Source organism: Melanotaenia boesemani, chromosome 15 (assembly GCF_017639745.1).
Source record: "Melanotaenia boesemani isolate fMelBoe1 chromosome 15, fMelBoe1.pri, whole genome shotgun sequence".
Classification (NCBI taxonomy): Eukaryota; Metazoa; Chordata; class Actinopteri; order Atheriniformes; family Melanotaeniidae; genus Melanotaenia; species Melanotaenia boesemani.
In genome coordinates this window covers 340,649-367,411 of record NC_055696.1, presented here as the reverse complement: position 1 = coordinate 367,411, position 26,763 = coordinate 340,649, and the positions used below count along the sequence as shown (strand labels likewise).

The following is a 26,763-nucleotide window of genomic DNA, read 5'->3' as shown; positions in this document are numbered from 1 at the left end:
CCTTGAAGATGAAGGTTCTCCTCTATCTTCTTGTTTCTAATAACGTGTTGGACTCAGTTTTACTCATTTCTGCAATCTGTTTAGATGTTTGGTTTGCTTGATAATAACAATTTCATCTTTCTGAAACAGATTAATATTGTTTCCACGACCACAGGATGGGTCTTCTGACATGGTTGTTTAACAAATGAAAGCAACGTGATTATTATTTAGGATTAAATCTGTTTGCTTTGTTAAATCCAAGTTAAATTCATTTTTTTTTTGATGGGCAGTGTAGTTCAGATATTTGGCAAAGTCATCTTTTCCTTATCTTTTTCTGGTTGAGTAGTTGTCGTCGTTTGAGAGATTTCAATAGGTTTTTTTTTACCATATTGGCAACTCACTGAAAAACGGTAGAGCAAGTTGAGTTTTATAAATACTAAAACATAGTTTATCTGTGGGTGAGTAGTTCTGACAGACATTTAAACCAGCCAATCAGAGAGCACGGAGGTGCATCTTGTTCTTCTATTCAATAAAAACTAGAACCTTAGCTAAGATTTAAGATAGCAAAATTGGTTTGTTTTTCAGAAAAAAAATATCATTTTTCATTTTTGCTCGTGCCATGTCAAGAAATAAACGTGACTGCAATGCCATGACTCCACCAGTTCAAGTTCAAGATCCCCCTGGCTCTCAGGTGTCAGACTCCATCACTCATTGGCTGGTTGAGTTTAACCTCCACCTCTGATTGGCTGTTTTAAAGACCCATCAACTCTCACTGACCTTAATCCCGTGCGGTTGTCACTGCTGTGCTGTATGTAGATTCAAAGCAATGCGACGCTCTGCAGCTGCTCGTCTGGTCATTGAGTCGGACCATCCTCACATTATGCGTGCGTTATTGTCTCCAGGTGATGGAAAGTTAGCAGGTAATTATTGGTAAGGACATGAGAATGAATGTGTATGGAGCTGACATATAAAAGAACAGTTTAAAAAACTTCTGTGAGAGATGTTCTTTTGTGGTGATGACAGTGACAGTGGGTAAAAACAATGAACAGCATAACAAAATAAAGAGTCATTATGGCTAAAAGTAGCAATAAAAGATTCAACTAGACTCCATCTGATCCAGATCCAGTGGTTGCAGCAGCTCGGTGAAGAGCTGGGTGGAGGTGATTGGGTGGACGGGGGTGCTTCAGTTCTGAGTTACTTTTAGGGTCAGATGTGAGCGTATCAGTGTGTGTATGTGTGTGTGCAGGGGGGTTACTTGAAAGAGACAGAGAAGTTTCTTCTCTTGGGTCCAGCCCCTTGCCCCGTCTCAGCATTTTTTTTTTCTTCTCCATTTCCCTTTGCACACACACAAACACTCACACAAAAACAAACAAACAAACAAAAAAGAATTGCACATTTGTACGCAAACAAACCCTCTGGCTCAAAGTTCAAGGTCCTTAGAGATTTGGGTGGCAATGTCCCGAAAAGCTAGCGGTGCCCCCCACAGTCGCGTGTAGCGCACCCCGTTAGAAGTCTCGGAGGTGCCTGTGGAAAGATGGCACACCTCGGCCTCGAAAGCCACGCGGCCCCCTGCCACGCCGTGGGTGCAGGAGAGCAGAAAGGGGCCGGAATGGTGGACCTGGCAGCCACATCCGAGTGCTGCCTCCCGCAGAGCCATTACCACCTCCGCAGGGTCCCGCCGACCACCACCTCTCAGATTCCAGCCACGTCCGACGGCCCGGGGCTCGGACGTTTTTTGATACCCAGGTAGATGGCAACTACAGAGGAAGGAAGAGACTCTCAGCTGTGACTGCTCTACTAGTCTGTAAACAGGTGGAACACAAATACTCACCTTGTGACCGCAAATCTCCTGATTCCCTCAGATTCATTTGTGACCCTGTGGGGCAAACGGACAGAGTGAGAGATAATCCACCAGACCACTGCGAGCCTTACAACCAGTCCTCAGTTGTCAGATGAGATAGCATTCAGCGGTGGATGCTATACAGTGCAAATAAACAAGCTTCAGCAACAACAAGCATGTCATGTGCAGAACGTTGTGTCCTCATCTCAAAGGAAAGTATGTCTCCATTTTTTACAACACAATCCTACTAGCATGCAGATATGGATGCACTCCTTAATGCCATCACTTATGTGATGTTATGTGTTTTTCATACATGATATAAACAATGTTTCACCTGAACAGAAAGCATAAAGCACAGTTTCTAAGTGTTTATGTACAGAATGATAAAGACTTGAATGATCCTGAAAGTGAAAAACGACTCAAATGACTTTTGCCTGATTGCAACCATGCTTGAAACCAAGTGTGTGGGACCTGGACAAAATGAAGATTATAAGCAAAGGCATGCAGACAAGCAGGATGAAAAAGTCAGGCCTTCGTTGACTTTCATATTCACTGTAACCAGGCAGACAGACGGGGCAGCACAGGCAGACAAGAAAGAAGCGAGAGACATGGGAACTTACTAACTGTTTTTGATCCTTGTGGAAGAGTACAACCCGAGACTGATTTGTTTGAGCCCTGGCGCTTGGATGGGTCAAGGTTGACCCTGATGCCATAACAGCAGGAAAGCAGAACAAGATAAAGATGGAGAAAAAACAGGGTAGGAGCAGGGAGGGGTTGGGGTAGGAGGAATGTAAGAGAGAATATAATTGAATCCCAGGAGAGCAAGTGATGAAGAAGAGTGCAACACGGGGGCTGATTGGCAAGGATAAAGCTGAGGTTTGATAAGATTAGACATGAGTGATTATGAGGGGAGGGGCTGAGGGGAGAAGTGGATAATCCAGGGCCACAGAAGGGTTTGCAAAAAGGCCTGGGTGTATATCATATTTTGATAAGCATGGACCAATACCCAGGCGATGCTCGAGCTGAAAAGCAGAACTACATGACGTCAATGCTATGCAATCTCATATTACATTTTTTAAGGATCTTTTATCTTACGCCCAATAAAAAAAACAAACAAAAAGAAACAACGGAAAAAAAAAGATAAGGCTGCTTCCTCTATGACAGCAGGAGAATAAAATGTCAATTCCAAAGAATTTACGATGCCATGAAAAATGTACAAGAAGAAAAATAATACAATGTTTTGCAAATCTTATATTTATTCACAATAGAACAAAGAAATGTCAAATGATGAAGGCTTTTTATTAATGAATTTTTCCTCATCATTAACTTGATGGCAGCAGCACGTCACAAAAGTTGAGACAATGCAAACAAAACTGGAAAAGTAATAAAAGTTGCACCTCTCATACTTTCATCCCTTATGTTGGCATGGTTGTTAGCTAATAAATCCATCAGAGGGCAGTGCAGAGTTCAGACGTCAACAAACACGGTGACAATGGAGGGGATCATGATAATGTACATTCTCATAAAGAGACGTAAAAAGGAGGCCGCCGCAGTAGACGGCGGTGGTCTGTGTGGCCATTGAAAAACATCCCGCTTCCTCTTCTTTATTCTTTTTACGGGTTGCACGTCAGCTACACTGATCAACACTGCCCCTATGGTTTCCAGTAGTACTATTTCATTTGCTCCGTCGGGGTATGCATCCGCAAGGGCTCCCTAACCCTCCCCAAAGGATGCAGAAGATGGCCATAAGGCTCTGTAGCAAAGAGCATAAATGGGCCTCATAATTTAATAATAAAAATATTTAAATAATCTGAAAACATTTTTGTGCAACAGTTGCAAATAAATTTCAAGGGAAATCAATACAGAGTGCCAGTGTTTTTTAGGCCTACAGGTAGCGCTTCATTAAAAAAGATCCACAGGTTCAGGAGCACTTAAAAAAGATCATTGTGCCATCAACAGGTTAAAGCTTTATCATGCAAAGAAGAAGCGATATGTGAAGAAGAACCAGAAATGCTGCTGTCTTCTTTGTGTCAAAGCTCATTTAAAATGGACTGGAGTAAAACAGAAAACTGTTTCTAGGGTTTATGAAAATGGTAATTTGCACATCTTGAATAGAACGTTTAATGCTGAAAGGTATATATTGGACATAGAGCAACATGTGTTCCTATCCGTACAATCTGTTTTTCAGGAAAAACCTTTCACATTTCAGCAATACAATGCTCATAATGCATCCATAATAACAGCATGGCTTTGTAGTAGAAGGGTCTGGGAGCTGGACCATTTACCAGTGCATTAAACATAAAACACAACTGTTGAGCATCTAGAATCCTAAATCAACATTTCTCTCCATAAGGTCCAACAGCTGGTCTCACTGTTGACAGTGGGTGTGACACAGTGGCAAACATGGCTTCCAGCCTTTTTGAAACATTTTGCTGGCATCCAATTCAAGATGAACTAATATTTTTCAAATGTGATGTTTTCTATGTTTTCCTGTAAATTAAACATAGGTAGGATACAATCTGTGGATTTTAACAAAAGAAAAAAACTGACTGAATACACTGGTTGATTCTTCCAACTCCTCTTCTCGTAGACTTTTAAAAATCCACACTTTATAGGATTTCTTTTTCTATTCTTTAACCATTATAGCAGAAGAGCAGGCTGGGGCTTGGGTGGTCGACAGCTACAGGAGTGGCAGCATGGTCTACAGAATGCTAATGCTAAGCTGCGTGGATGCTAACATTATCACTGCTGGAGTGTAAGAGAATCCTCTGAGAGTCATGTCTAGTTGAAACAGCATCATAGAAATGATTATTGATGCATAGTTGTTCATTTATTGTGGAGCAAAAACCTTCAAATTCCAGTAATTAATTAATAAAGCAAACTAGCTGGCTAATCACTCCTTTATTAATTAAAGCTACCCAACTAGCTACAAGGTGGCTAGCCGGGTTAAGCATGTAGACAAAAGGCAGGAGAGAAAAGCTCGACTGGCTCTCTCCAAAGTTTAGTTTTGGAAAGTTAAACTACTAATAGCTGATGCAAGTTTTAAATGTAGATCAAATTCAGAGTAAAAAATACACTGTTGGGATACTGTATTTAGTGTTAGGGTGGAGTTAACAGCTAATTGTAAAGCATGCTAGTTTGCAGGGGTGTATATTACAAGTTTATACTATGCCATTTCGATTCAGTGGACAATGATTCAATATTTGCGGATATCACAAATTCAGCCACCACATAATAACGATTCAATTCAGAACAGACATTTAAATGAAAAAGAATTTGTTCTTTTAACCCAAAATGGATTGAAAGGAACCATATTCTGTTTAAGCTTTAAAACGTTCACATAATGTAAAAGAAACTGAAAGAATAAATTTTGTTTATGTTGAAGCTGGATAGGTTTAACCCTGACACCTGTTTGAAGTCACAAACTAAATATTTTAATTAGTTAGTTATAATAACCAAGGTACAGTGTAACTTTATTATAGTTACACATCACACCTTTGGATGTCAGTATTTTCCTTATCAAAATAAAAGAAGACAGTTTGGTTGTTAAAACATAGCAAAGGTAAACAATCCCATATGTTCTTTGTAAGCCTATTTTAAAAATAACTGACTGATGTTTGTTTGATATTTTAATCAATGCAGTTGGTTCATTGATCACTGAATCAGTGGATTGATGTAGATAGATACACCGTTATACCCCTACTAATCTGAAAAAAAGTGCTAATTTTTAAAAAACATTTAGATGAAGACTAAAGTAGAAATCCACCAGAAATATGTTTGTAAAGTTTTCTAGTATGGACAACATTTTTCATAAAGCTGCTTCACACACACACATCTGCAAACTGGCTGGAAAGATTTTTACAATCATCACAGTTGTCGAGTGGATACCCGAGATTAGCGTCACTAATACATGTGAAATATGGGGACAATTTCTCAATTCTTTCCTGTTGAGATATAGACAGAAAACAGTTATTATGCTGAGCCACGTGTCTACTGCTTCGTTCACATGAAAGTTCTCTGCCCCAAATCTTCATAGGAACAGTTTTTAATCCATCCTACAACTATTGTGGCTCCACAACACTTGAACAAAATTTAAACAGGAACTGGCCACTTTTGTGTTTCTTGCTAATATGATATGTGATGTGTAGCGTGCATTCACCTGCGAGTGAGTTTCGAGGTCAGCTTGGTGAACAGGTTGGAGGTTGCCCTGGTGCGGGCGTGGGGCAGCGGGCTGGGTTCATGGTGGGACAGGGTCGGCGATGTGGGTGGGGCGGAGTAGACCGGTGGGCCGCGATCCCTTAGTTGTCCACCATGGAAGGTGCTGCGGATTGTGGAACCACGGGTGAGGCGACATCGATCCGAAGAGGAAGAGGAGGAGGCGGCTCCGGCTCCAGCCATGCTGAGCGTGGAGGGGGAAGCTGCGGGCATGCGGTGGCCCAGGGAGCTGCACGGAAGAAAAAAATGATAGGAGGTTCTATCTTCGTCTAGCTCAAATATCATGTCTTTTATCCACTTTTCGCTCTAGCTGGCAATGAAAAAACATCCCACAGGTAACAGTACCTGTTGTCTTTGCCATTCTGCAGAAGCGAGTGTCTGTCAGCGCCTGAGCGATCCGTGCACACGTATGTATTCCGGCGTGTCATGGTGCTTCCAGGGATGTTATTCTATATAAAGAGGAACAGTTCAAGAGGCTTATATTAACTCTGATTTTGAAGATACTCACGCTAAGATTGTGTTTTTAAGTGTGTAATGACCCAGAGGCACAACAAAGCAATGCTCTACATCTATATCTCCATATGTTCACAAATATCCTAATTAAACAAAGAGTGTCTTCAGTCAGAGACTTCTTCAGCTCTGCTGCAACAGGAATCCGTACTGGAAGTCATTCCTGCACACTACAACAGCCTTTTTAAACTGTTATCCATTCGATGAGGTGAAAAAATATAATGGAAAATGATAAATAGAAAAAATGAAATGGAAAAATAATTAAAAACCACTGGGTGATGCTACATTAAGGAGGAAAAATTCTCAGCACTTCTATCCATTTATCCCACAGAAACGTAAAGATTACATGATTACATCACTGAAACTTTTCCCAGCACCACAAAACAAATCTGTAAATCCAGTTTAAAAAGCATGAACGAGCTTGATCTGCATCTCTGGATTTTTGTTAATATTGTGGCTAATCTGCATTAAGGAAACAGCTGTTCTGGCCACTCACACTTCTTCTCATTGTTCACACAACACAGACATCTAAACTTCCCCAGTTCCTGAAGAAAAAGTCCAAACATGACGACTGTAAATATCACATTATAAACACAGAGTTTTGAGCAGTTGACCAGAACCATCATGTAAAGCTTTCCCCTCTTGATTTGCCGTCCCTCACCGTGGTGGCAGTCATGTCTTTGCGGCGATCCGGGATCTCCGACTTGTTGGGATTGTTGGCACTGCTAACCATCGGGCTGGACGGAGGGAGGCTGTGGCTCCCCATCACACTGCAGCTGGCTTTACGCGAAGGCATCCGGCCCTCCCGTAGCTCCCGGTCGCCCGTGCTGGTGGGGCTCCTCTTGGGGTGCATGACGGGCATGGAAGGGCCGCCTTTGTTGTGGAGGACAGCAGAGCACAGACACACAGAGACTCATATAAGGAACAATCTGTGGATACAGCGGGCTTTAATATAATAATAAATTTCTTACGCATTTTACATTTTCTATTTTGCATGACTCAGATTGGAAACACAGTAGAGACTCACAGAAGTCGCTGTGTCGTCGCTGCCTGTGGTAGGTGGAGGTACTGCGCTGGGTCTTGCTATGCGAGGAGGAGGTGGAGGAAGAGGAGGAGCCGGTGGCTGAGGAGTGCTTGTTGGTCCCGTTAGTGATGGGGCTGGGTCGTACCCTCGCCAGGGACAGGCTACTAGCAGTGCGAGCATCACTGCTCTCCTGTAACGTCAGAGGAGTATTTGGCATAAAAGGGTGAGGACGTGTGCCAAAGTTTGAAGAGTTGAACATCACAAGGAAAAAGAACAGATAATGAGGATGAAGATGATTTTAAATCTAGTCATAAATACAGATTTGAGAGAGAAATTTGACAATAGTTCTGTATTAAACCTAAATACTATCTGAGACTTCGAAAGCCTCCAACTGATCCAAAATGCTGCAGCAAAGTTTGAGAAGAATCAACAGGCAAGATCGTATTTCTCCTATTTTAGCTTCTCATCATCGACTCATTTCTATTCATTCTTCTCTTCACATGTAAACCTCTTAATGACCAACTGCCATTTTATCTAAAAGATCTCAAAGTTCCATATTTTTTCCAACAAAGCACTTCACCCTCAGGCTACAGGTTTACTGGTGGTTCCTGGACGTTCTAAAAGTAGAATGGGAGGTAGAACCTTCAGTTATTAGACCTCTCTGTGGAACCAGCTCTCAATGTGGGTTGAGGAAGCAGACACCCTCTCTACCTTTAAGATTGCACTTCAAATTTTACTTTTTATCTCCGTGTACAGTACCAATCAAAGCTTTGGACAAGTTTACCCATGCAGTCTGAAAAAATATTTTAAAGATATTTTAATCCAGGATAGTCCACGACCTTCTAAAGCCACATACAGTTTATATTATTGTTTATTTTTATATAGTTTAAAAGGGACCAATCCACCTGGGTTGATTTGAACTGCTGCACTTTTTATTTTATTGTATTTTAAAAAGTATTCTTATCTAATTTTTGATTTTTATGGCACATATCCAGTACTGTGTGGTGTCTGTGTGTCTTCTGTTACACACACCTTGGTGTGCAATAAAGATTAAAAATGTAAAAATGTTTTTGTTAAACAGATGATACAGCTGGGTGCAGATTGTATAGCATTATCAAAATGACTTTTTCCAATCAATCAATCAATCAATCAATCAATCAATAAAAATCAAATCAAAATATAAAATCATTAGTAAATGCGTTTAAATATTTAATATTATCAAGTCTAAAAAATGAATATCATCATCCTCACTGTCCAACTTCAGTCTTTTAAATTGTAGTTTTTGGTTGTTGTTTTTTTTCAAACCAGAAAGTAATGCAGCAACATGCTGAAGTCAGCTGACAGAGTCATGTGATCCTGTTTTCAGCTGCCTCTCTCAGCTGGTCTTTGTTTATCTTTCCAGTTTCTGGCATCAGTTACTAGATTTGTTTAAATGGTCTAAATACAATTAAATTGGTCAGTGAAAACAAGTAAATTTATTTATTTTTGTCTATTAATTGAATGTTCAAGCCCTGTGATGGACTGGGACCTGTCCAGGTGTACCTGTCCAGGTGTACCTGTCCAGGTGTACCTGTCCAGGTGTACCTGTCCAGGTGTACCTGCCTCTCGCCTGCTCAAGGCTGGGATAGGCTCCAGCTTCCCTGCAAGGCTGTATAGAAAATTAATGAATGAATTCTACATTCAAATGCATAAACTACAGATGTTTTTTTAAAGAAAGATTTCATAACTTTTCCGCAGCTGATTGCATTTCAAAGTTTAATGTCTTTTTATTTAAAGGACTTTTCTATTCTTATAGGGTCATCAGTGAATAAGAATAAACGACGAGTAAATGGAAGGTAAATGTACAGAACTCACATCCCCTTTTCGGCCCAGCAGTAAGTAGGTGGCGGTGACCTCATTGTATTTCTGATTGAGCAGAGAGTCTTTGATTTCCTCTGGAGTGAAGCCCATCCCGACCATCACCTCTGAGTAACACACACAGGCAAAAAGGACGCCATAATGAAAAACATCAGATATTAGGACCACATTAACCCGGTTGGAAGGATAAACAAGCAGCCAGCAGCCAAATGACTCACCTATACGAGCTGGGTCGCTGTAGTCCTCAACAGGTTCTATATGGGGCTTTAGCTCCTCCCCCTCATACCCTGTATTTATCCACTTGTCCTTCATGACTTGCTGTAGACAAAAAAAAAGAAGCAAAGCCTCATCGGAGTTCGATCATCACATAGGTCATCGCTGTCTTGTTTTTCAGTGTTTTCTCCACTGCTCACCTCGAGGGTGCAGCGTTTGGTGGGATTGAGCACCAGGAATCGGCGAAGGATGCCCTCACAGTCGGTGGACATGTAGAAGGGCACGCGGTACTTTCCCCTCAGCACACGCTCCCGCAGCTCCTGTTGGCCACGTTAATGGCAGGTCACATAAAAAACATAGATTTACCGGACAAACAACATGCAGGACCTGGACAAGTTCTAATGAGAGAAAAAGTCATGCTCAGCGTGTCTGGAGTGATCCAGCAGGCGTTCATGTCTGACGAGTTCAGTTTTATGTTAAAGTGCGTGTTGCGTAAACAATGTTCCCCCTCATGTTTTTACTGCAGGCAGCGTGCTGACAGCTATATGAGGGGTTAAATACACACTTGTCTCCACCTCCTGAACTCTAGGGGGCATCGATGCCACCTGCTCCATAAAATACAGTATTTGTGATGGTTTGAGCAGCAGCTCTTCAAGACGTCTGGAGAACTATTCCTGAAGCCTTCTCAGAGAAACGACCAGAAAGCTGTGATGACGAACAAAGACGCTGACACAAATTTTCACGTTTAAGCTCCTCAGACTTTTGTGTTTGCCTTTTGTATTCCCATTCCATTTTAATATCTGGCACATGGTTCAATCCATTTCTGCAACTATTTCCTGTTTTCCCGTCATATATAACAGATTAACTGTATGCCATAAACCTCTAAAAGATAATAACACAACGTCATTGAAGTATTTTGAGGGGGGAAAAAGTTATTTTTGAGTGTTTAAGCAAAAAAAAAAAAAAAAAAGGAAAAAAATTAACATCATACATAAAACAACATTTAAATCTTTCAACATCTCATAAATACAATTTAATACAGAGGTAATTTTTTAAACAGTTAAAGAAGATTAAGATAAAAGCCATTAGGTAAGAACACTGTTTCTCTGCAGGGAGTGAGTGAAAATGTTCAAAACAGAGCCAAGAAACTGAAAACCTAAATTCCACATGTAACTTGATTGTATTCAGGTGTCATTCATACTTCTCTGTGAACCCTCCCCACTTCTTTCCACACTCTTTGACTCACATTGACAGCTATGCAGTGACATAAAGCCTCACTGTTTTTAAAAACCCAAAAATATACCTATTTTCAATTTTATTTTATTTTAAACCCAAATGAATGTTCTGAAAGATGTGTTTCATTATAATTCAACTAATTCCTTAAAAAAGAACCCAGACACAAAATCCTGCCTCCCCAACAACTTGCCTTCAGGTTCTGCCCATCAAAGGGCAGCGAACCGCTGACCAGAGTATAGAGGATGACTCCCAGACTCCAGACATCCACCTCTGGCCCGTCGTACTTCTTTCCCTGGAAAAGCTCGGGTGCAGCATAGGGCGGCGAGCCACAGAACGTGTCCAGCTTGTTCCCCAGCGTGAACTCATTGCTGAAGCCAAAATCGGCAATCTTGATGTTTGCGTCGGCATCCAGCAGAAGGTTCTCCGCCTGAGTCATGCCGGCATTAAGAGCAAATAGGATAGAATGGGTGGATGCAAGGTGGAAATGAGGAGAAGAAAAAGGGATGTATGGAGAGATGGCACATTGAGGGAGGGAAGGAGGATCAGTGGAGACTGTTAGCTGAACTGAGGAGCAAAGAAAAACATGAATTTTGATGAAGAGCAAATAGGAATGCCAAGGAGATACACTAGCAGAGGGGATGGCTAACATCAGAGATACTGGACATGACTCATACTGTTCTATGTCACTGTGTATTTAGGCTCTGGCTACAGTCTCTTTACTCATCAGTGCGATTAAGATGATAAACGACCATTTTTAGTGACACAGATTAAGACTAGTCCCAGATTTTGTCTTTCGTTGGAGCATATTATGTCAGAGAATTAAACCTCCAAGTTTTTGACATGCCTTGATTCCCCCAACCTAAGCCCCTTATCTCTGAAAGCTGCTCAATAACCTCATCTGCTATACCTTCAAATCTCTGTGGACAATGTTCTTCATGTGGCAGTAGTGGACAGCAGAGACAATCTGTGAACACAAAGGGACAGAAAAACCTAAAGAAAAGGCCAACAAATAAAAAGATAAAAACAGATGCAGGCATTGAAAGGTTTAGGTCTACCTGTCGAAATTTGGCTCTGGCTTCAACCTCCTTCATTCTCCCATGTGACACGAGGTAGTCAAACACTTCACCTGTAAGTAAAAGAACCAGTCAGGGAATAAAGCCAGATGCATTGCTATTACTGTCATTCTTTTAGTTGATTAAATACTGCTGATATAGGCCATCAATTTAATTCACATTTTGACATTAATATTTAATAAAGTGCAATAGTTATCTACTTTATAGTCCTCAGGGGAAAACTGCTGCAAACAAAGACTACAAGCAGAATTAAAGGATTAGTAGTTCATATAATGGGTAATAAGTTTAAGGAATAAATCAATACCACTCTCATATCTGTCAAGCTAATATGAAGCTGCAGCCAGTTTACCACTTAAAAGACAAATGGGGCGCTAGTATCCTAGCTTTGACCAAAAGTGACAAAGTCCATGTACAAAAGCATCTAAAATTCACAAACTGGTTCATAGGACTATCTATGGAAGGAGGAATCGGGCTTTCTGCAGAAGTACTCAGTAGTTTTGTTGCTACAGTACCAGATAAGCACAAGCTATCTAATATTAGCCTTTGTTAGCCTGTGCTCATACTAGACCATGATGTGCTGCAGCAGCAAAACCGCTGATCACAAGCATGTTAAAAAGGATTATTTTTCATGAACTGTCTTCTGTGAATAAACATAAATATCCAAATACTGATAACACAAAAGAATTTCCTGTATTTCTTGAATTTCCAGGGTTTTTATTTATTATTATTATTTTCTTTCACCAAGCCTTAAACTTTCTGCACAATATCTGCCTCATGACATTTCATGATCATGACAATCAGCGCACTCACCTCCACTGGCATACTCCATGACCAGATAAAGGGTTTTATCAGTCTCAATCACCTCGAACAGCTGCACTGCAGCCCAAAAGAAAAAGTGATTCAAATAAAATGATGTATTACACACAACTCCTGCAAACATTATAAATAAGACACAAGCATCTGCTGTTCTGTATTATTACAGAGGAAGCCGGCAGTGACGCTGCAGGGTGGAGTTTAATTCATATGATATTTCAGCTTTGGGATATCCAACCTCTTGACCTCTGTACGAGGCTCCAGTTCAGTCAGCAAACGCTCTACTTAAAGTATCATGCTTCTGTCTGGTCACACACATGTACGTGCACATTTCCACAAACAAACATAATGTGTATATGTATCTTACCTATGTTAGGGTGATTTAAACCTTTCATTATTCGTACCTCCCGAAAAAGCTAGAAGAGAACACAGAAATTAGTCATAAAGATAAATCATCCTTCTGTCTGAGCCTCTGCTTCTAAAGGCAATGAAAGTTTTTTTTGTATAACACAGTTCCACCTCAGGGTGATTCAAAGTGTTTTACAGAAAACAAGAAGCATAATTTAAAAGAAACAATTAAAAAAAAGAACACTGGATAAAAAAACTGGATTAAAACATGATCCAGTTTAAAGATTCCTGCTTAAGGAACCAGATCCAGATCTGGACTGTAAATAAAAACTAGTCCATGCCAAGGCCGGCTTTACGCAGGGGCAAGAGGGGGCAGTGCCCCCTCAAACAAACATTCTGCCCCCTCAATCAAATGCGCCGAAATGGGCAAATCTCTCCAAACGCTCTCTCCCCTCTGTACTGAACTCTGTGTGTCGGAGCTTCACAGGATCCATTGTACTGTCTTCAACAAGTCCTTCCCACCACCACAGAAAACAACCAATCAGTGTTTAGTATGCAAATGAGTTGACATACAGCCTGATCTTGCGGTGTCATATTTCTCCCCCTCGTAGAGAGAGCGGCTGCTGAGCTCCAGCGGTAAAACTTATAGAGTAAAGCTCTGTTAAATGTGTTGTAGCGATACTGAATAAATACTTATAATAACAGACGTATTTATTGCATCTATTCTGTCAACTGGGGTTTGTTTCTGTTCTATTTAAACGTGTCTACGCCTGTTAGTAGGAGCAGTGATCAATCACGCACGGGCCATAGATGTGACTGCCTCCTCGGTACTAGACTGAGGGAAAACGAGCTGCGCATATGAGACCCCTCAAGCTCCGCCCAGCCTTTAGTTCAGCATGCTAGTTTGAAGAAAAAAATAACAGAAAGTTTCACTCTACATTCCCGCTGCTTTCAGCAGTTCAGCTCAGAGCTTCATGTATGCCTTGTTGGTTCTTAAAATTTTGATGAAGGATCATTTAGTTTTTACTCATTTTCATTTATTATTATCATTATTTCCCCCTGAAGGTTCACTGTCTTATTTTGGTAGGGGGTTTAATTTTTTGCTCTGTTATTGTTGTGCTTAATAGTTATGATTCTTTAATCATTATGGTCTATATACAGACAGAAACAAACACACAGATAGTTGAGTTTATTGTTATTAGTTTCAAATTTATTCAAAATGCTTAGACATCTAATGGCTGTCCAATAGGGCAATTGTTATTTTGTTGGTTGTTAAAGCTTTGATAATGGATCATTCTTTTCTTTTTTCTTACTTCATTTTGTTATTGATATTTTCTGTTCCCCCCCTGAGGGATTGCCACCTTATTGTGGTCAGGGGGTTTGCGTGCCTCAGTGACTCTAAGAGCTATACCAGCAGGAGCTTTGGTTTCAGGTGGGACACCCAAGCTGGACAGGTCTTAGAGTAGAGGCCTGACAAAGTGCAATCCATTTCTTTGAAGTTGGACTCCACTAACAGCACAGTTCCGTTAAAGAAACACTTAAAAAACAACAACAAGAAAATGCTGAAGTATGTACTCATAATGCCCCCTTCAAATTTATGCCTGCCCCCTCATGTATGCATTCCTAGAACCGGCCCTGGTCCATGCAGCAGAGAACAGGTGGGTCTTTAACCTGGATTTAAATAAACTGAGTGTTTCAGCTGATCTGAGGCTTTCTGGGAGTTTGTTCCAGACATGTGGAGCATAGAAGCTGAATGCAGCTTCTCCATGTCTGGTTCTGACTCTGGGAACTGATAAGAACCTGGATCCAGATGACCTGAGGGTTCTGGTAGGTTCATACTGGGTCAAGAGGTCTCTGATGTATGTTGGTCCTAAACCATTCAGAGCTTTCTAGACCAGCAGCAGAACTTTAAAGTCTATCCTCTGATGGACCGGCAGCCAGTGTAAAGACCTCAGAGCTGGACTGATGTGGTCCACTTTCTTGGTCTTAGTGAGGACTGGAGCAGCAGAGTTCTGGATCAGCTGCAGGTGTCTGACTGATGTTTTAGGTAGAACCTGTAAAAACACTGTTACAATAATCAAGCCGACTAAAGATGGAAGCTGGACTAGTTTTTCCAGGTCCTGCTGACACATCACACCTTTTACCCTTCATATGTTCTTAAGCTGATAGTAGGCTGACTTTGTGGTTCCCTTCATGTGGTTCTCAAAGTTTAGGTCTGAGTCCATCACTACACCCAGATTTCTGGCCTGGTTGGTGGTTTTTAGGTGTATAGACTGAAGATCTGTGGTGACCTTTAATCGTTTCTCTTTGGCTCCAAAAACCATCACCTCAGTTTAGTTTACACATCCAGTCATTAATCTCCTCAATACATTTACCAAGAGCCTGTACGGGGCTTCGGCCTCCTGGTGGCATTGTAATATATACCTGTGTCATCTGAGTAGCTATGGTAACTAATGTTGTTGTTCTTTATGACCTGTGCCAGTGGGAGCATGTAGATGTTAAACAGAAGAGGCCCCAGGATGGAACCTTGGGGAACTTACTTTACCTGATCGCTACCAGCAGGTAACACATGATGACCAGAAAGTTAGCGATCAACACTGTAGATGGAAAAGCTGCAAACGTAGCAACCAGGCTAAAAACATCCAGCTGATTATCCACGTGGAAAAACAGATGTACATGGAGTGGCTAGAAATGCAGCTAGCTATAGTGTAACATGCATGAAAGTGTTAGCAAAGAGCATCATTAGCTTATCTATTTCTTGGCAGCACATTTTCCACCTCTGTTGGCATCGTGGTGCATTTGCCACATGAACACCTGTTACCATGAAGGCGAGTGAAGGACGGCAAGCAGCGTTATATCGGACTATAGCTGGTAAGCAGTTTTTACTGAAGAGATACGTCCCTGGGTTGCCAAGTCGCTGCAGGTTGGTGAGTTGTTCACTGTTTTTTTCGGAGTCTGATTCAGGTTCAAATGTGTACAACGGTAGTTTTTGTGTTAACATTGTTTACTGGGTATTTATATTACTTAGGTTTGTTTACGAGTTCTGCCGGTGTTTCTATGATGAAAACAGTATGCACTCCAATACTGCTCCAAGCAGTTGACCAATCAGAAGCAGCCTGCATCAGGGGGAGGCGGGGCTTAGTGCGGAAGAGTCTCATTCTGCTGGCAGAGGCTGATCCGAAGGCCTACAGAGAGGATCCATATAAATAAATAAAGGGCTTTGTGAAAAGTGCTGGATTAATTCCTGTCCTTGTGGACTCACATTAAAAAATGAGCAAAATAGAGCCATTTTAAGAACAGATCTCCGGGCTTCTTGAAGGACTTTTCGAAGCTCTTCTTTGGATGCTGGTTTACTGTTGCACCATTGTCTATCACGATAGACAATGATTGTTTCAATGTTTATTTTCAGTCCAGATCTTTTGTCATTTGCCAAACCTCATCCTTTTCTCCATGTCTCCTCCATCCTTAAGAATGGCTTTTTGACAGCCACTCTTCTATGGAGGCCTTCTGATGAGGCTTCAGCAAATAGTAGATGAGTCAACTGGTCTCACAGGGTCACTCAGATCCATGTGTCACATCTTTGCTGGATATTTTCTTTCAGCTTTTTAGGCGTGACATGTCTTGTGTCCTACAGTGTTCAGCTTGCCCCAAATTTTTATATTACAAAGACTGGGCTGAAACTGTAAGAAACTTCAGAAAGCCTGACGAATTATTTCGTAAGTCCACTCTGGTGGAAGGTAGCCAAATATGAAGAAATGTGGAGTAGCTAAACACACATTTTACTTTAACCTCTCAGCTTTCTCAGCATTATTCTTGTTTTATATATAAATAAAGCCAACAAAATTAATTATGTGCAGTCACTTGAGCAGCTGAAATCATACCAAGTGTCGTACATACACAAAATTCTAAACTTAAAAATAACCATATCAGTTTGAGAATTTGTGAAAACCTCACCGTCATTAAAAAAACCAATAACAAAAGTCCCACGCACAACTGTGATGAATATTCAGCCAACTTCTCTTCTGAGCGCATCTCCCTGCATGTGACATGTTTGCACTGAGGGATGCGTTTGTACACGCGTGTCAGGGATTAAAGCTGAGCAGCATTTCATGTAAATAACATCAACAAAAGGCCACCACTGAAAACCAGTGCCTCTCATCCACATCATACTAAAATCAAGGTGGAAAAAAAGAAAAACTGATTTCTCACTTTCCACCTCCCCCCACATCATTCCTCCAATGTGTCCCCTTCTATTCTCTCCTCCTTCATTCAGTTCTTCTTGCAGCCTTCTCTTGCCAATGTCACTGTTGCCATAGCAACCCAAGTATTAAGACTGGGCTGTTCCCAGCTTTTCCAGCTGTGCTAGAGGGAATCTTGGGATATGTAGTACTGAGATATGGGGGGGGGGTCAGAGTGGTCAAAACAAGCAGCGATCCCCCGGCAACACAGTCCACCCCCATTCATCATTAACAACCACAGCTAGAAATGGGTGGCGTACAACAGGAAGAGCTGCACATGCTCTGTAGCAGAAAGGCTCCTCCTGCAACTCCTGGCTGTAGTTCAAATCTAACAGATGGTAAGAAACGACATTAAAATGGACGTTTCAGGCTTGGAAGTGTTGCATTTAAAAAATATACAATTAAAAGTATCTCATTTCATTTCAGACTTGAGAAGAGATGACAAAAATCTCCGATAATCTGAAAGAAATGAAGAAATCCATCTTCAAGGATGCTTTGTTTTGATATTTCTCATTTAAAATTTCCCCTCCCTCTTCCTATTTCCCATTCTTTTACACATTTACAATACTACAAGCCCCCCTTCTCTTTTTCCCTTTTCCCCTCTACACACATTACCATCCAGATTATGCTAATTTGGGCTCTTTCATGTCTTTAGTCCTGAGGATTTTCCCTAGCCCATGGGCATGTAAAGAAGTCTGCTATCATTACTGGCCAATTGTAGAGGATTCTTTCCAATCAGAAGCAAATCCTTCGCCTCTTTTTTCTCAATACTGCACTAAATGTTGCACCAAAATCTCTCACAGCAGCCAGTTCAAGTCCAAGAAAAGAACTGACGTATGTGTGCGGGTTACAGTTCCCACAAAGCGTGTTCTGTTCAGGTATGGTAAAGAGAATCCATTTACTGTCATAATTTAAGAATCAGAACTATGAGGAGTAAAAGTATGCCACAGACCCAAAAGGGTCAAAGAAAAAAATGAGACGGTGCATTTATGTACTAAAGCCTTGATAATAACAACACAAGGTCACTGCTATCGCTGCACAAGAAATGCAGAAGAAAAGGTTAGTAAAAAAAAAAAAAGTAATTAATCTCTTTCTGATGTTCATTTGTTTTAAATCTATTACAACATTTTGCTGTACACAGGCTAAAGAAGAGGCCTGCTAAATTTTTAGTGCCTGTTCACTATGCAGGACGGCATACAGACATCTTCACACACATGCCACAAACATACAAAGCTTGGTTATTTCACCCGATTTGATCCTTCTGGTTTCTTCACTTCTTGCTCACAGGCGCAGGAGCGGCCTTGTGCAGGCCGAGGGAAGTGAAAGCAGAAAAAAACAAGAGGATGGAGAGACTTCTGGCTAAATGCTGGTGACACTTGAGCCCATATGAGCATATAAGCTGTTGCCTTCCCAAGCTTTAACTCACATGTCCTCTTCCACATCACAGTTCTTTACTTGATGATTTGCTCTGCAGCAGCAGTGATCAACCAGCACAGGTTTCCTGCTCCAAATGTCCCAGAAATCTAAAACTAAAACTGCCACATCCCTATTAGAGAATCTCCCACCTTCCCACAGAAGCAGTCTAAGTACTCCATACTGTCTCTGCGCTGTGCTTTCGTTATAAACAGACACATGTGTGCGGGGAAGACAAATTAAGAACACGTGTGCTCTCAGGGAAGAAGGGAAACATGGGATGGGTGACCGCAGCTGGCTGAGATGAGTCACCCCTCTCTCAGGGCAGTGATTAGCCAAGAGAGAGACGAGGGAGGATCTGTGGAGCAGAGGTCTCCTCTCGCTCCCATCCAGTCCCTAGCACCTGCCAAACAGCATCACATCCCACGAGCCCTCTCTCCATCAGCTGCTCCTGCTGCGGAGGGAAACAGCTGAGCAGAAACCTCAACCTTTCTCAAAGACCCCCAACGGCATTTCAGTATGTTTCTTTCTTTTTAATGAAAGCAAAAAAAACAGCCACAAAGACAGGGAGCGTCAGACAGAGCAGGTACGGCTTCTTTTAGTGCCAAAAACACGACATAAAGCAAACAGGTGGCCAGCGTGAAGCAGGACTCACCTTTTGTAGGCTGGTTGGGTTCAACTGAGTTTTGTCAATGATTTTTATTGCAACCTGAAAGAGACACGAGGGACATCTGATTAGGAAGAGTCAACATGTCACCATCCTAACATCTTCATCAGAAATATAGACAAAGAAAACAAATCTGAATATACAAAAACAAATATTTAAAAAAACAGAAAAAAGCGAATGACTACGAGGTATTTCATTATGTATGTTATTGCTTATTTCTCTATATAGATAGATCTGTAAAAAACAGGAATCATTTACGACACAGTCCATTTAAAAGTAAATTAATAACATATGTAGTATGTTTTCATGTGCTTTGAGTTGAATTGGGTTGTACTGACTGAACAAGTTGTTGATTATTTCAACAAAAAAAGAGTGGAAAACATGGAAAAAAGGCACAAGCAGTTGCTGCTGATCAGGTTTCTCAGCTACGCCGCTGGAGCTGGCCTGCAGTAGGTTGTTGGTTCAAAGCAAGACGCATCTTAATCTTTAACTGGAAAACAGTCAAAATAATAATAACAAAAGCAAGTGGGAACTGTCAAAGGCAACAGGGAAAATAAAAAAAGCCACATAATTCTGAAAATCCTGAAAATAAGACCATCTATTTCTGTATATATTTATTTTTTCTGTATATATTTATTTATTAATTAATATTATAAATATAATAATATAAAATTTACAGGCACATAAGCAGATATATACAATAAATATCTATTACAGATTCCTGCATGTGCTTATAAATGAAATAAAAATATTAAGAACTAGATCAATGATAATAAATTAATTTCCATTCCTGCCTATCCCCGTTTTTATTTTTATAGTTGCTATTTTTTCCTTTTTATTTTTTACATTTTTTTCTCAATTTGTTTGTTATTTAATTTCATTTTTATTTATCTATTTATTTATCATTGTTCTGCATGTGCTTTTTCTTTGGAGTTACTATGATTCCAGTCTGAAGTAGCGAGCAGTCGACTGGAAGCGTCTCCATCTGCAGATTCCAGCACGATGGTCACGTCCAACCTGCTGTCAAGTACATCTGAGTGATTTTAAGCCAGTCAGACTGGAACTGGTGCAGATAACCCAGACTGTGATCATGGAAGAAAAGTCAGCATTTAAAATGATTTATCCAACTGGGAATTTCAGAAAGTCACACGATCCAACATGTTACTTATCAGCACTTAAAGTGACATATAAACCTCCTTGAACTCCATGCAGGGTTAATACTGCTTTACGGTGAATTATACACATTATGTGTTTTCATCTAATTATTGAAATTAAAGTTTCCCAGTTTTGCAAAGATTTTGTGAAAAGAAAAATCCTTCCAGTAACCCTCCATTATTTGGCTCAATAAATGAAGGGAAGAGAAGCAGGAGGTAAGTTTTTATCTGCTTTCTCAGTCTACATCACCCTTCCAGTCCTTTATGAGGTACGCTCTTCTCTGTCTATCAGCTACACATCCATCCACTCATCCAGTTCCTCCCACACCGCCTCTCACCTCCCTGCCCGTCAGGATGTGGCGGGCCAGCTTGACCTTGGCAAAGTTTCCCTTGCCGATAGTCTTGAGCAGACGGTAGTTGCCGATGTGTGGCTGCTCATCAGAGCAGGAGGGGATGGAGTTCCTGCACCGGGCCCCCAAAGAGCGGCTGGACTGGCTGGTGGCCTTGTCTGCACGACTGGCCCCCAGTGACACATGCTGGAGGAAAAGAAAGGGGAAGGAGGGGTTAGAGAGAGGAGAGAAGGGGGATCCCCAACTATGCCACAAAAATGTACGACACACTGCAGCATCATCAGCGGGCTGGAGGGAAACATCCGTCACTGCTGTGCCTCTGGAGGTCTGCTGAAGCCAAAAGATCTGGGTTAGTCCACAATGACTGGACAAACCTCATCATGAACTCTGTTCAATAAACAAAATCAGGAACGTTTCCTGCTTTTATGGCAAAAAAGACTATATTAAAGAGCAGCTATTCACTTCGCAGGTAACATTATCACGAGCATACAGTGCACATGTTGCATAATTATGAAAAAAGCAGCACTGTTGTGTTTGTAATCTACTGGTAGCTACATGTTGGTGCCATCATTCCAGCAGATGTTCTGCTCACACAGACAAAAAGAAGCAATGCTCAGCTGAGCTCCATGTGAATGCACGCCCTTTGTTTCTGGGTTAACAGCTGTTATCCAGCACATGAGCAAAATGTTTTCATTTCCAGTTTTGAGGTCTGCTTCTCTCCTCCTGAAGGATGCTTTCATGTAACAGAGGACAAAGCACGACTGTTGCAGCTGTGGATAAGTTTCACCAGCCCTGTAAGAAGTTTATTCTCCTGATTCCTGCTTCACTGTAGTCCTGATAGTCACAAAGACAACTAGGCTTCTTTGGTAGAGTCTGGTCAAAATGCAGAGAAGGAAAGATGACAGAGTCTGTTAATAAAGTCACACAAAGAAAAAGGCAAGAAGAGAACAGAAAGGCAACTGGTGCAAAGAGGCATATAGGAGGAAAGAGTAAATAAAGGGAACAGATGTCAGCACAGGGATCCCTGGCTGGTCTCGGGCCTGGAGGCATCACCCTTCCAATCCCCTACCCCACCACCACCCCAAAGCAAGTCATCTTGCTTGCAGCTTCACAAGAAAACACATATAAACCATGCAAACACATTTCCTCCTCCCCATACTTCCTGTCCCTCGCCCCACCTAAGGCACCGCAAAACTGCCCCCCACCCATCTACACAAACCTCCACCACCGACTGCTGGAGGCTCACAGGCCTCACCTGAGCCAAGGTAACGTTTTATCTGCTCATTCACTCATCTGCCATCACCCCTTAATTGTAGGGCGATGACAGAAGACTGGAACACACACACATGCACACACACATCATAATCTTTTTGAAAGCTACTAACAAACCGACAGGGAAGTAAAAAACAATGATTTTTTTATAGTTCATATTTTGCAGGCTGCTACTGTTGTCCGCTGTACTGACTGCATGGCGCGTCTGACACCCACTGGCTGTGGGGTTGGGCGCTTTGAGGCTGCGCAGCGACGGACTGCACATCATTTTACGCAGTAATCCCCCCGCTTCATACGAACAACCCACATATTCTCTATACGTTTATTTTGGCCTCCACTGCTCTTGTCCCACCCATCTTTATCCACACACGCGCGCGCGAGCGCGCACACACAGATCCACACACGCACAGAAGCAGAGTATACTGTGACATCATTATCTCTCCACAGCGTTATAACAAGAGGTGACGGCTGGTTTTCAGGCTTCCTGCGCATATTCGTATGCGGATGGACTCATCAGCTTTTCCCTGCACACACACACACACACACACACACACACACACTCAAGGTTAGCGGTTTTCCACTATCACATCCAGAGCTCTTCAGTCTAATGAGGAGAAACAGCTCCATCTCTGCCCCCCCCCCCCCGTGAATAAAAGCAGAGAAAGCCAAAGGCCACACATATGAGGAGCTGCATGATTTATCATTTGCACGCGCACAGATGCAGTGTTTGCACTTACATGTTCTCCTGTGCTCCTGTCGTTTCCAGACGGTAATGCAGATCGAGAAGACATGTTGTTTTCTTCCTTTTTTTTTTCCTTTTTTCCCTGAGTAAGAATCACGGTGCGTTCGCAAGGATGGTATTTACAAGCTCCACACACAGAATAACATCCGCAGATGCGACCCACCGTCCCAAATCAATCTGCCTCTTCTCCAACCGACCAACGAGCCGCGCTCGAGAGGAGACCTCTGTCTGTCATGGCAGCGATGGATATGTGGAAGGGGGGTTGTCCTCAAACAAGCTGCATTTTCCACCATGCACCTTGCAGAAGATACACGGCCGGTCGGCGATGCAGCAAAAATGCAATTCAGTGCAAATCCTGGGCAGGGAGAGGTGCTAAAATGCGGAGATGTTTGGCCGGAGCCCAGCGTCTCTGTGGCGACTCTCCACCCCCTGCTTCATGTCGCCATACAAAACAAACACGGCTCCTTCTGGATGTGTGTCATCCCGGTTTGTCATAATACTGACCGATATAATCTTCCGCTTGATCCCTGCGACGCCAACGCGGCCAGTTCCGCTTGGCAGCCGCTCGAAGGAAAACACAGCTTACGGTGTAGCGTGGGGGGGGGAGAAGGCCGAAACGCTCAGAAATCGGTATTCCCGGTCGGTCAGATGCGCACCAGCGTCAAGTCGCAAAGAAGACACAGAACCGGAACTTCCGGTCGGTGGTTTGGACGTAACTTCATCACATCAAAAATACAAATCTTATTTATCATGTTTCAGCTGATTTGATTCTTTTGTCTATTTTACTATTTTATGATCATTTTAAAAGACAAAACGGAATTACTGGAATTAAGCTAAATCAGGGGTAGCCAACGTTGGTCCTCGAGGGCACCAATCCGGCAGGTTTTCCAGATTTCCCTGCTCCAGCACACCTGACTCAAATTAAATGGATCCAACAGCCTATAAGGATCTCCACAATGACTCTTAGTTTAAGTCAGGTGTGTTGGGGCACGGAACTCTGGAAAACCTGCCGGATTGGTGCCCTCGAGGACCAACGTTGGCTACCCCTGAGCTAAATCAACTTAAAATCAGCTGTAACCGTATTATAACCTGTTCCAACTTTATATTATCATTAATATTATTAAATCAAGCAAAATCAAGAGTAAAAATAAGATGACGAGTAAGATAATCAATTCCAATGTTCCTAGATTTTATTATTGGCTGTAGCAGCATTATCATTTTGATCATCATTATTATTTATATCAAATTGTTTTAGTGGAAATAAAAGCAGTTATGTTATTATTTTTGTTATATAAAGCTTACAATACAACTACAACTATTAAAAATATCAATGTTACTCTAATTTATGTTGCTGTTTTAATATTTTTATATAGAACATACAGCCATTCTCAATTTTTAATTTTTAATCTAATAGATGTTGCTGTCACAAGGCAAGGCAGTTTATTTGTACAACACGTTTCATGTACAGGACAATTCAAAGTGCTTTACATAAAACAAAGACATTACAGATATTTAGAATAGTAAAAGGCATCAACACATAATCACAATAAAATAATAAATTACATTAAAATGATTAAAAGCAAGATAAGTTAAAAAAAAAAGAAGTTAACATGCAGATTTCATGCATAGGCACATGAGAAAAGAAATGTTTTAACCTGGATTTAAAAATGTCTACATTTGGGGAAAGTTTAATCTCCACTGGCAGTTTGTTCCACTTGTTTGCAGCATAACAGCTAAATGCTGCTTCTCCATGTTTAGTCTGGACTCTGGTCTGGACTCTGGTCTGGACTAGTTGACCAGAGTCTAGCAGCTTTGGTTCACTCAGAGTGGAAAATCAGTAGAAACTATTATTATACTATACTATACTATTATTGTTCTCTATATGAATTTCTTACAGAACTATTACAATTTTTTTCTTAAATGTTAATAAAATATTATTATTTGTCACATTTCTGTTTAACTATTTGTTTTTAAAATAAGTATAATGTCCACTTGCGTTTCTCTTGTTACTGATCTGTGGAGGCTTGTTGTAGGAAAAAGAAATTAGTAAAAATAGTACCAGAAACGGTAAAAGAAATGAAACCAACTTGAATTTTCCATGTGAGGCTCCAGAGCTTTTCCATCTCACTCCCTGCTGCAGCTTCCGGTCACTCAGAGTGGAAAATCAGTAGAAACCAGTCGACAGATGGAAGGATAACGACGTTACAAATCGACACATCAAGCTTTATTTTGAATTAGAAATCCCTCAACTTCCGGTTTTTGGTTAACCATTTTCATCTTGATGCAGATGCACCACATCAGACGCTGACAGGTCCAGCGCAGCGCAGGCCGCTGCCGCTTTTACCAGCGGAAATTTGTGCGTAAATTAGCATAAACTCTCCAAAGATGGCCGAAGTACGAAGCTTCACTACCCAAGCCTCTAAATCACGAAGCAGCTCTTTGCTTTTATCAGACCTGCTGTTCATGACAGGCTGAGGCTGCCAAGGTTCTTCCCTCTGTCTGAGCAACCTTTGAAAAGGCAGAGGCATCACCTCCCTGAACCTGGAAACCTTTTCTATTTGAGTTCATGCTACAAAATGTCCATTAACTTCACTAAATGGTTTGGAAATAAGAAAAGTGTGTGTAATGAAGAGAAAAAACTTTCTAATCTAGCCTGAACACTGTGTACACAGCTCGGTTTCTTATTGTCTCTTCCTTGTCTCTAAAGCGATTGTACTTTTATTCATATTGTTTATGAAGTACTTCCTGTATTTCATGCAAAAAAAGAGATTAAAAAAGAAAGACATGTGTAGGTCAGGGGTGCCCAAGTCCAGGCTTTGAGAGCTTCTATCTTACAACTTTTAGATGCATTCCTTCTCCAACACACCTAAATCAAATGGCTGAATTCCCGCTTCCACATGTCGTTCAGCTGTGCAGAGGCCTGGTAACGATCATTTGATTAATACATCTGGGGGACTGGACTTGGTCACCCCTGATGCAGAAACATGAGGTGATATGTTGGACACGTACTGAAACATGTGAAGATGTGTACATATGAGGCAGTTTGTGCCTGAAGCCATTAAGTGACTGAATTACTGCACTTGTGGAGGTCTGTTTGTGGTGATGAGGCCCAGTCTCCCTCCAACCTCCACTTTTCATTGTTACAAATGGGACATGTGCCCTAATTTTTGAGAGGATTAACAAATAATGATAATGTGGTCGTCAAAATGGCCCCAGCTGAAGAGGTAGATGACCACTACTCCATGACAGCCAAAAGGAAAAGGAAACCTTACGTCTGTACGATAGAGGATTAGGGACAAGTAGTTAGGCCAAGGCAGGGGATTGGGTTAGTGTTAATAGAAAGGCAGTAATTCAGCATGATGTGTTGTAATGGGCAGAGCTAGAAGGGTGCTCAATTTGGTGCTGGCCATATCTGAAACCTGACTGGTTACCCCAGGTTCTACCTCAGATGACTGATAGGTTACTGGAGGAGGACAGAAGCGACTTCTGAGTCCTGCATGGATCACTATATCCAACCATAAACACTAGATCAGTTTTAAGATAAAGCAGGCAAATCATACCATATTTAGCTTTCACGGAATGCATTAAGGGACTTTCAACTTTCAAGATTTTCACGTAGGAGCTGAAAGTAAAGATGTGTAAAGACAACCTCAGTATCCACCTAGCTCTGATGAAGCTAGAGCTACATGATACAGATCGACTCCCCTCCCCCCATTAGGGAAGTCTGATCACAACCTGGTCCATCTACGGCCACTGTATACCCCCCTGGTCCCAAAGCAACCGGTGACAACCAGATCAGTCAGGAGATGGACCCCGGAG

The 26,763-nt window shown here is 41.6% G+C and overlaps 1 protein-coding gene across 5 annotated transcripts; it reads right to left on the bottom strand.

Moving 5' to 3' along the window:
• Positions 1–314: 314 nt before the first annotated feature.
• mark4a (MAP/microtubule affinity-regulating kinase 4a) lies at positions 315–23,593 on the bottom strand. 5 transcript variants are annotated; one of them, XM_042008813.1, is made up of 18 exons: positions 22,940–23,593; positions 20,919–21,116; positions 19,415–19,468; positions 13,128–13,176; positions 12,758–12,823; positions 11,930–12,000; positions 11,782–11,838; positions 11,065–11,301; positions 9,839–9,958; positions 9,644–9,743; positions 9,423–9,532; positions 7,572–7,758; positions 7,206–7,417; positions 6,380–6,483; positions 5,979–6,263; positions 2,440–2,522; positions 1,811–1,855; positions 315–1,776 (listed from the first exon to the last, which is right to left on the bottom strand). In XM_042008813.1, exons 1-18 carry the CDS (start codon positions 22,991–22,993, stop codon positions 1,400–1,402), a joined length of 2,409 nt encoding a protein of 802 aa, XP_041864747.1. In that variant the 5' UTR covers positions 22,994–23,593; the 3' UTR covers positions 315–1,399. The 5 variants fall into 5 exon arrangements, with proteins under 5 accessions (XP_041864747.1, XP_041864743.1, XP_041864744.1 ...); XM_042008811.1 differs by having other exon boundaries at positions 1,551–1,736; positions 7,206–7,432; XM_042008812.1 differs by having other exon boundaries at positions 1,551–1,736.
• Positions 23,594–26,763: the final 3,170 nt, after the last annotated feature.

Bases quoted from the DNA above. Each gene is read 5' to 3' on its own strand.
- mark4a (XM_042008813.1), bottom strand. From the start codon at position 22,993: ATGTCTTCTCGATCTGCATTACCGTCTGGAAACGACAGGAGCACAGGA. The intron at 19,469-20,918 runs GTGAGAGGCGGT...TGTCTCTTTCAG, and splicing joins ACATCCTGACGGGCAGGGAG to GTTGCAATAAAAATCATTGA. The intron at 13,177-19,414 runs GTGAGTCCTGCT...GTTCTCTTCTAG, and splicing joins ACCCAACCAGCCTACAAAAG to CTTTTTCGGGAGGTACGAAT.